The sequence below is a fragment of the Bombus vancouverensis genome, chromosome 14 (assembly GCF_051014615.1).
Source record: "Bombus vancouverensis nearcticus chromosome 14, iyBomVanc1_principal, whole genome shotgun sequence".
In the NCBI taxonomy this organism is placed as follows: domain Eukaryota; kingdom Metazoa; phylum Arthropoda; class Insecta; order Hymenoptera; family Apidae; genus Bombus; species Bombus vancouverensis.
The window spans coordinates 6,223,525-6,233,704 of record NC_134924.1 but is presented as its reverse complement, the minus strand read 5'-3'; the positions used below and the strand labels follow the sequence as shown (position 1 = coordinate 6,233,704).

General features: G+C 30.8%; 2 protein-coding genes across 4 annotated transcripts; both read right to left on the bottom strand.

The window, feature by feature from the left end:
- Positions 1–58: 58 nt before the first annotated feature.
- Rox8 (TIA1 cytotoxic granule associated RNA binding protein Rox8) lies at positions 59–3,706 on the bottom strand. 2 transcript variants are annotated; one of them, XM_076624305.1, is made up of 4 exons: positions 2,688–3,706; positions 2,245–2,541; positions 1,896–2,136; positions 59–1,367 (listed from the first exon to the last, which is right to left on the bottom strand). In XM_076624305.1, the coding sequence occupies exons 1-4, from the start codon at positions 3,273–3,275 to the stop codon at positions 1,360–1,362; spliced, it is 1,134 nt and encodes a 377-aa protein (XP_076480420.1). In that variant the 5' UTR covers positions 3,276–3,706; the 3' UTR covers positions 59–1,359. The 2 variants fall into 2 exon arrangements, with proteins under 2 accessions (XP_076480420.1, XP_033191485.1); XM_033335594.2 differs by having other exon boundaries at positions 59–2,136.
- A 632-nt stretch (positions 3,707–4,338) lies between these two features.
- Positions 4,339–10,112, bottom strand: Git (ARF GTPase-activating protein GIT1). Of its 2 annotated transcripts, none has more exons than XM_076624250.1 (13): positions 9,823–10,112; positions 9,315–9,448; positions 9,132–9,244; positions 8,875–9,061; positions 8,674–8,804; positions 8,322–8,511; positions 8,192–8,264; positions 7,593–7,790; positions 7,357–7,532; positions 6,751–6,921; positions 6,505–6,684; positions 6,204–6,434; positions 4,339–6,134 (listed from the first exon to the last, which is right to left on the bottom strand). In XM_076624250.1, the coding sequence occupies exons 1-13, from the start codon at positions 9,878–9,880 to the stop codon at positions 5,943–5,945; spliced, it is 2,034 nt and encodes a 677-aa protein (XP_076480365.1). In that variant the 5' UTR covers positions 9,881–10,112; the 3' UTR covers positions 4,339–5,942. The 2 variants fall into 2 exon arrangements, with proteins under 2 accessions (XP_076480365.1, XP_033191477.1); XM_033335586.2 differs by having other exon boundaries at positions 7,357–7,523.
- Between the last annotated feature and the right edge of the window lie 68 nt (positions 10,113–10,180).

Here is a 10,180-nt window from a genome sequence, read left to right as displayed (position 1 = left end):
TTATTATTTCATAACTTTATATTTTATAATAACGTGGGCTATGAAATAATACAAAATATTGTGTATTTTAAATATTTATTCCTTTTTTTTCATTCAAAGGACAATTTGTTTTTATTATAAGATAACATTATCCTAAGCATCTTCGAGGGCTTCGCACCCTACTGTACCTAAATTACTTTTTATATAACATTTTTTTTTATGTCTTCCATCGGTTCACTGATTATTATTAATCCATAGACAAGTTTTTTTTCTTAAATTGGCTCTCCATAGTTCGATATCACTTATCGCAGTCAATCATTGCTATATTCGATTTTATGTTTCTTCTGTTATTACATTCAGTACTGACTTTATACAAATTGGTTTTGAAAGGTTTATGGCTTATTATCGTCGGTGGTGAAGCGAAGTATCGATAAATTTTACTCTAACTCACTCTAATTTGTTTATTATTTATTTATTAACTTAATGAAACGTATTTTGGAAAATAAGTTTTCAAGAAATAATCAGAATGAAAATGATAAATTCTTAAAAAACGTAATAAACAAATATTAAACCTAACTTTATTGAAAATTGAAAATATTAAAGTCCTGCAATAATTTTCACCTGTATAGTATTTGGAAGACACGAAGGCATATGTATCGTGCCATGTGATAATTGCAATAATGTCAAAATATCAAATAACATCAAATGTGATTGTCAATTGATATACTAATTATTACAAGAAAAGAACTGAATATTTTACAACGTATTTAAAGGAACATAATTTCAACTATTGATATACAAATCAATAAAGGTAGAACAATAGTGACTCCAACTCTTAGTGGAAGTGTTCACCATTATCATTACCATTATACTTAAATTACATTGTAATAATTACATCAAGATTCGCTATTTCTTTGTACAAATGGAGAGGAGTCACTAAGCAATATAACAAAGTATATTCAATTAAGTTAAATTCAGCATAAAATATTTCATTTTTGACACTTCCAGAAGTATTTTCTTAAAATTTGTTATAAGAATGTTTTTTGTACATTTACCACCGACGATAAATATCACAAAACGAGAAAAGTTTACAACTCGTTTATCCACTCGCATAGTTTACTTTAATTAAGGGCCCTGCACACGTCAAAGCATGCATCCAAATCTAGCTACATCACAGGCGCCGTGTCTACCTATAATCCCTATCTTATACTATGTTCAATGTCATACTTTGTGTTTACCATAAATGAACATTTATCTCTGTTCATTAATGATTTGAAATAAACTAAAGATTGGTAATTGTGGCAAAAATATTAAAAATATAACAACGCAATGTTCGCATACATACGTACACCTTACGCAGCACAACGAATGCAGGGCTCATCAAGGGGCTGCAATTTTAAATTCAGAAATATACCTCATTCAACAGCATAAAAATCGTCTTGAAAAAATTGTTATATTACACTGATGGATCGACTGCTATGATATTTCCTTTTTCAATGAAAATTGCAAGATATATTTGTATTTGTTACAATGGTATACGTTTCTATTGTTTGGCAAGGAAAACATAAGAAAGATGTATATTTAAATATCTCAGTGTATATATTCAATATATATATCACTTTGAACTTTTGATAAAGTCTTTTGAAATATAATACCAATCGATATTGATACAACCAAATTTGAGGATTTCTTTTTGTATAATACTTCAATCGAAGTACAACTGGAAAATTTGTACATATGATGCTGCAGTCAAAATACCAATAAACTTGTTGGAATAGGTATATGACAGAACAGATTTTGCGAACGCCCCAAGGGCAAATGTATCATATGTAACAATTAGTTGATGTTGATCAATGATCAGTTTCATTGCGTGGGGTATTGTGGCATGGTATATGTTACCATTGCAGGTTGCTGACCTGGTGGCAATGGTGCAGTTGCAGTCGGCGGTGCGGCGGTCGCTTGTGCTGGTTGCCATGTACCTGCACCAGGAGCAGGCATTCGCATGCTATTCATATATTGAGCCTGTTGTCCATAATATTGACCATAGTACTGAGCAGGCTGTAAAAATTGACCTTGCATTTGTGGATATCCTTGAGGATACCAGTAACTCATTTGCTGGCCATATCCATATGCATATTGTCCAGCCCCAGCTGTAACCTATTAAACAAAAAAGACAATATATATTTTAATATTTATTATTTTTTTAATTTGTTAAAGAAAAGAGATATGGATCATCAAAATAAAAAATATACGCATTAAAATAACCTGTTGAGCTTGGTGATTTGCATTTGGGCCCACACTATTAGGATCTCCATTTTCTTTTCCCCAGAAACATTTAACAATGCTACCATTAATTTCTGTGTTATGTGTTGATTCTATGGCATGTGTTGCAGCTTCCTTAGTAGTAAATTTTATGAATGCATATCCTTTATCCTTAAATACTCTTATATCTTGTATAGTACCAAAGGGAGAAAATGTTTTGGTTATCAGGTCATCTGTAATGCCATTTGTAAAACCTCCACAGTATACTGTGCAATTAGTTGGACTACTTTGGTTATATACCTATTAATGATAATATACACAAATTAGAAAATAAACAAAATTAGTTATGTTGTCAACAAGTGAGCTATATGTAACTTCTATAGATCTTAATTAGAAACAAGGGTAAGGAAATTGATAGGTGACCACTATTGAAATTTGAAACATACCTCTTCATAGTTAGGTTTACTATTATTTGAATGTCGTGGCCTTTCGGATCTTGGTGGTGGCGGTTTTCTAGTCGACCAATTTGTCCTGATGCTTCTAGATCCAAGCCACTGACCATTCATAGCTGCTATCGCTGCCTCAGCTTCAGACTTTTTGACAAATGATACAAAAGCATATCCTTTACTTTTCATAGTTTGTGGATCGCGGACAATTCTACAATTGCTAATTTCGCCAAAAGGCGCGAATGCTTCTTTCAAAGTTTGTGTTTCGATTTCTGGCGACAGGTCGCCGACAAATATGTGATGATGATTACTTGTGTCCAACTTCGGCTGATTTCCAGGGCTCGTTGCCCAGTTAACCTTCATTTCCTTATTCAGGAAGGATCGCTTGTTCATGGCGGCTAGCGCTGTAGCCGCGCATTGATGATTCGTAAATTCGACGAATGCATATGGGTCGTTCCCTGGTTCTCGTATAATCTTGCATCCTTTAACTGCACCTATTTGTGAAAAAAGTGCGCACAATAGTTCCTCCGACACCGAAGTGTCTAGATTTCCCACATAGAGCGTTCGCGGATTGCTTTCTTCGCTCATGCTCGCTCTTTCACGACGCCTGTACTTCCTTATTTAACTAATTTCCTTACTTTCCTTCGGCTTAATTTACGGTTCACACGTTCAGTGCGTGGTACGTGCATTTACCTCGACCCCAGCATCAGAATTCAGATTTTCTCGCCTTTTCCAAAGAACACGGACGGTTGAACGCGAAGCTACACCCAGCCTCTACGTCATACTAACATAAAATGGCCGCTCTCCTGCTTCACTACTTTCCCTTCAATCATCCACATAAACTTTCCGATTCTACCGATTGACTTACTTAAAACTACCCTTGCTTCACGCCTGTTCACTTTCTTTTACCTACCCACCTAAACTTTCTTAAATTTACCCGAATTACTCAAAACTTTGTCAGCTAAAGTGTAAAGAACACGTGTTTTTGTATCATCCGTCGAAGATTTCATAACAGGTAGCGCGAAAACGCTTGTGAATCATTGGCCTACAAAATTCACTAGACAATTACTTTTTTAAGGTTCGCTTCCATTAAATTTTAATTTTTTCTTAATACAATGTTGATATTATTTATCCTTCACAAGGTGACAGTAATTGACTATAATGATCTTTAATATTAAATCTTTAATATCATTAAAACTAATCAATTTTAATATCATATGTAATAGTTGAGAACTTATGTTTTAGTCATTTCCATGAGAAATATATATCACATTGGAAAATAATTGTTATTAAGTTTCATTTTTTTCTATTAAGATTAAAATATAAAAAAAAGAATAAAATTTAAGAAATAATTAAAATAATATCAAATAAATTATGATAGGTTGTATAATCTATACACTCTCTATATTGTAAAGTACAATCATTTATCATATAAATAAGGGTTAGTCTACAGAAACATTTACAATATGTAAGATGATTTTATTGTTCATTTTAAAACGCATCGCGCCAAATGAATATTCTGAAGTCAAAAAATGTAAACGATTATGTTATAAGAAATAATGATGATTCATGCACTTTAAACTATCATTACACAGCAGTTTCATAAATATGAAACATTAGTCTTTGGATAAATAAAAGTATTTAAAAACGATTTCAATTTGATAATTATATTTGCCAGTAAATATATCATGTAGTTTGCATCAACGATAATATATTTAAATTTTATTTAACTATTAAACATATATTCTTAATACCAATAATACAGTAAGAGCAATTCTTGATGAAAATACCTGAAGTAAAATAATTAATGCATTATCAATATAAACTTTCATTGTTACATATGTATTGATCACATTAATATAATAATAATAATAATAATAATAATAATAATAATAATAATAATAATAATAGTAAAACATTTCTTCTTTTACTGGCGACAAAATTCTCACTTATTTGTAATGCTTTAATATAAGCTGGTTTTTTATATATATGTCGGAGATGGAAGGACAGCGGGATTTCCCGTCCGGAAAAACCCCGATACCCTAGTCCAGACTTTTACTATAGCTGCATTTAAGTAATAAAAATAAGGAATAGTTTTAATGTTCCAATCTGACTTTATGACGATGGGTTTGGGCTCGAAGTGACATAGCGGGTCACTAGACGTAGTCACGGTTCACGGGAGGGAAAGTATCAACGTACTACTCGATCCGGGTAACTCAACCAGTAATTCGTCCAATGACTAACTAACAAACTAACTCTCTTCATCCAAAAGAAACTGCCCTTATATACTCCTGTCCCCGCTTTTCGGGTTAATCTTTGTTTTAAGGAGAGCCATATAATCATTTCATACATCCCCCTCCCGTGACCGTGGCTACGTCCGGTGACTTGCCATGTCACTTCGAGCCCGAACCCGTCGTCATAAAGTCAGATTGGAACATTAAAACTATTCCTTATTTTTATTACTTAAGTGCAGCTATAGTAAAAGTCTGGACTAGGGTATCGGGGTTTTTCCCAACATTCCGGACGGGAAATCCCGCTGTCCTTCCATCTCCAACATATATAATAGAATATAATATTTAAACGTACAAAATGGATTCTTTATAAATATTTCATCACTTATAAGTTATCGATAAAAACACATTTTTATTAATTAATCTTTTAATTATACATTTTTATGGTAAATAATTATTTAGTGATATCGCAAAATAAATTTTTTTATTGGCACTAAAAATGCATAAAATTTTTACCTGGTTTTAATAATAACTTTAAGATACTTTAAATCTTTTGGTATTGCACTTAATACTTTTTTTACTCACACGAATGCAATAAATTTTTTCACATTTATAATTGTTTCTTATATGCCAGCTTATATGAGCAAAAAGTATGTTTGTAAAACCAAGTATAGAAACTAAAATTGCATATTAATAAAATTCATTGGTTCATGGCTATTCAGTCTTTATCATACGTTAAAAGTTACGTAAATATTATATCGAATCTTGAAACGTGTCATGTTTTATACGATTTAACAAACTATAAGAATATTCATGTGTTAAAATTTGCTTCTTATTTACATTACAATAAAAATAAGAATATTAGACAACAAATTATTGTTATGTAATATAAGACGAATACTTATTCAATGTATTAATCTGTGATGATTTTGAGTATTAGGATATTAAGCGTCTGTACAATTTATATACATCAAATATGAAAGAATTATTTAATTTGTAATACTTTGCCTTTGATCTGTTATGTTTAAAATTGGGTAACAAGAAGCTTTGTTGCTTTGGCAATATCATAAGCACATGAACGTACTTGCTGAAGGCATCTGTCCATATGTTCTATATCACTAGTACATCTCTGAAGACCAGAACATTCTGCTTGAAGTCTACCTGTATTACCATTTAATTGTCGCAGAGCAGATCTGATGTTTTCCTCAATAGGATTCTACAACATAATTTGAATGTGTTTAATATAAATTTATGTTTACATTTAAAGAAGAAATGCACATCTTACTTGGGGAAATATAGCTGTGAGTTCAGCAACAGCAACACGAATTCTTTCTGCACAAGGTACAAAAGCTTCTCGTTGTTTTGGATCTTGCATGGCCATCCACAGTTCCTGAATTCTTCTTGTAACTTGTTCAGTTCTTCGAGTAACTTCCTCGCTAGGGGGAAGGTTAGGAGCATCGCATTCCCATAAACTTTGTGTGTTATTGCGAGATATTGTCTCTGAATCTCGTTTTGCCTGTATCAATCAAATTTTATGCAATAAGATTAAGAAACATAAATCAAAGAAATTTTCATCAAATTATTACCTGACAAATAGACGTTGACCACGAATTTGGTTTTCGCAAACCTTCTCGTGTTTCATACATAGACGCAGGACGTTGATTGCTCCTATTAAGAGATGTTTTTATATCAAGCACTGGTTCTAGTTCTGGCTCTTGTTCTCCACTAACATGACCATTAATAACTCCATCAGTAGATTCTTTTACCTATATTTTTTGTACATCAGATTTTAATTTGCAATATATCATAAAGATATTAAATATTTATCTTACATGAATCATTTGCTTCAGTTCATTATTTTCATGTGTCAGTTGTTCTACAGTACTCTGCAGAGTACGAATCTGCTCACGGAGATCCTTGATAGTAGATTCGGAGAGAGTTAATTGTTTTTTTAAAACTTCAACGACAGATGGAAGTCCCTTAGCTAATGGTGCAAAAGCTTCCTGTAATAACATTTTAACATACACAATGAAATTTCACTTCTATGCCAAGAAAAAAGTAAAAAAAAAAGAGAGAACTTTTAGAAGTTATATGGTTGTTACAAAACAAAACACATAATCAGTATGATCATGTTATAAATTTTAGTGAACTATATAGCATTCTCTGGCAAAGGCTGCACATGCACTAACAGACCTGTGCACTTGCCTAATAGCACTGTCTACAGAAGAGCCATGTACTTAGCCGATTCCTTATTCTTCTTTTCGTTACTAGAGCTGGTACCTTTAATACGTTACCATACAATTTTATCTATTTTTAGCATGTAACTTATTGTCCATCTTTTTTATATCTTATACCATACTTTCCGTATTTATAACTACTTTTTTATCTTTATGTTAAAGTAATTTAATTTAATTAATTAAAGTTAATTTAATACGTACCTCGTTATCCATTTTAAACTGTGCGGAATATTCAGGCACTGCATTGTCAGATGATGTCAATGCATAATCATCATCAGAAGCAACACTATCATACAATGGTTCATCATCAGACATTTGTGATCCATACTTTCCATGTTGCTCTTTACGAAGTATAGAAATAGCTGGATCTAGAAATACTACACATGTTGATACAATGAATAAATTAAAGAAATTAATTTATACAATTTCTTACAAACCTTGTAATGGTGCATTATTTGCAAGCATATGTCTTCTGCGAGCCTCAATGAGAAAATCTATAATAAGTGTAGCAAACTCCTTTGGTGTAAATCTTGCTAGTTTTTGTCTACCTTGATTTCTTGTTGATGATAGCTGTGGGTTCACTGGTAGGAAAGGCACTGTACATTTTTCTGGTAAGGATGCAGATGCAAACCAAACTATTTCAAGAACATAAAGTAAAAAATAATTAATATTGTCAATTATCAAGTGATTAAAATATAATATGTATTTATAACAATTATTTTATTATTCAAATCATGCATATATTAAAATAAAATTAAAACTTTTAAATTCAACTCACCTCTCCTTTAAAATGATGCAATAAAAAAAGCATGCATATTAATAGCATAATATATGAAAAAACATGAATTAATGTAATATATTTGTTTTGTGTATACTTAATTTCTATAAAATCAGTTATATATATGAATATACATATATTCGTATATTACAAAGAACTATATATAAAACTTCAAAATTATAAATAATGTAGAATTATTTTCAGATACTAATCTATTCATTTCTGGAAATGATTTATATAATGCAATTATGTCCTTACTTTCTTCATTTTCTCGACGATCTACTTCATCATAAACATCCATTGCCAATTCTTCCAACAAATGATTCGATAACTAAAAAAAGGAGGTTCATATAATAAATATATTTATACTTTGATAAAGTACACTTACCATTTGTAACTTATTCCTTCCTTCTAAACACAGATCACTTTGTTCCAATAATAATGTACATTCAGGTATAATTATATGCTCATCCAGTCTATGGTTTGGTTTACGTGAACATATAAAGGATGTTAGTCTATCTGTTAATTCATACATGCATTCAATTAGGCGGTCAGATAAGTCCATATGTCCTGCCATTCTAAATAACAAAATATGACAATCATATATAAGTAATGTTTCTTCATATGCAAAATAAGCGTATGCATATATTGGGTTGGCAACTAAGTAATTGCGGATTTTGTCATTAGGTGGTATTGACAAAACCCGTAATCACTTAGTTGCCAACCTAATAGTTACATACTTGGCAATTTCAGCAGGTGTCTGCCCATTTGAATCAATTATGCTAGGATTACCACCATTAGCTATTAAAAGCTCTAATTGCAAAGCTTGACCAGCTCTAGCAGCTACATGTAAAGGTGTTGTACCCTTTTCCTGTAAAATAAAATATTGTATGATATGTTTCTACCATTAAACTGCATAATAATGGTTTGTTTAAAACTACCTTGTAAAAATAACTTGGATTAGCACCTTGTGCAAGTAATCTCAAAGAAGTTTCTAAATTACTCGTACGAACACTACTATGCAACTGTCTACTTAATTCTTCTTCACTACAACATTCTTCTTTACTTGGACGTAATATGAATGCTAAATGTTGATGTTTTGATTTAATAAAATCAGCTTTTGTTGGGCTATAAAAATAATTTAATCACTATTAAAATTTTATATCTCATATTTTGTTATAAAATATTTTATACTAACTGTAGTGGATCCTTAGCTTGAGGCTTTCTTCTACTAATTTTCGAATTACTAGGATCTAAAAGGGAATGTTCCCAAATACTGTTTGCTCCATTATCATTCAATGTATGTACCATCTATAAGTTAATAATCATTATTTTTTAAACTAGAAACTTTCTGACTAAATTTGTACTTATCTTTACTAACATTAAGAAGGTTTGCATGCCAAATGCTCTTATGAAGTGATTTTATTTGAGATATATGACGACCAAGGCTACGATGTACACCACAACAGTCATCACATAATAAAATTGCTCTGTTCAATGAAGCCCATCCTGGTTCTAAAAGCAATTTTAAAATTTATTTCCAAGTAATTTTTATGATAAAATATAAATAAAAATTGTAATAAATAGAAAGAAATTACATGAATAAAATCACAAATAACAATAATTTTTTCTCAAAGTTAATATAATATACATTATAAAATTCGGTAATTACATAAAAATTATGAATAAAATATAATTTTCTGGTACATAAATTAGTTACCTTATATAACATAGACATGTGAAAAAGTATATAGAAAATGTAATTAGTTTTAATCAATTTGAAAACAATTTTTTATTAACATGTGATTACACAATATTAGTAAGAAATTAAATATATTTAATAAAGATCGTATGTGAAATAAATCATTAAAAGAAAAGAATGCATTTACCGAGTGCTCCGCAATCAGCGCATATATCCGTGTTAACTCTATGCTTTGGCCGAGCCATTCTCTTTACCTTTATTTCGTTAAAGTACGGTAGTTAGACTTGTTATGAGAAGTTTAAAAGGCGTAACATAATGCACAGGTTCTTTTAAAAATAATAACATCGAAAACCAATTTAGAAATAAGAATTCTTAATTTGGATGTCATTATATATTTAATGATTTCACTGTGACAGAAATCATCCCAAGCTAGCTTGAGGTAGTGGCACCATTGATCGAGCATCCTAAAAGATATGCAATCATACGATACACTTTTGCTTACATTATTTTATTCTAACCTATTCCATTTTTACGTTATATTAAAT

What these genes read in the sequence shown, in the direction of transcription:
- Rox8 (XM_033335594.2), bottom strand. Translation starts at nt 3,275, where the DNA reads ATGAGCGAAGAAAGCAATCCGCGAACGCTCTATGTGGGAAATCTAGAC. An exon ending in GTAAACCTAACTATGAAGAG is followed by an intron (nt 2,542 to 2,687) that starts GTATGTTTCAAA and finishes TATCATTAATAG; the next exon opens with GTATATAACCAAAGTAGTCC. An exon ending in CAAATCACCAAGCTCAACAG is followed by an intron (nt 2,137 to 2,244) that starts GTTATTTTAATG and finishes TTTGTTTAATAG; the next exon opens with GTTACAGCTGGGGCTGGACA.
- Git (XM_076624250.1), bottom strand. Translation starts at nt 9,880, where the DNA reads ATGGCTCGGCCAAAGCATAGAGTTAACACGGATATATGCGCTGATTGC. An exon ending in ATCCAAGTTATTTTTACAAG is followed by an intron (nt 8,805 to 8,874) that starts GTAGTTTTAAAC and finishes TTTATTTTACAG; the next exon opens with GAAAAGGGTACAACACCTTT. An exon ending in TCGTCGAGAAAATGAAGAAA is followed by an intron (nt 7,791 to 8,191) that starts GTAAGGACATAA and finishes TTCTTGAAATAG; the next exon opens with TTTGGTTTGCATCTGCATCC.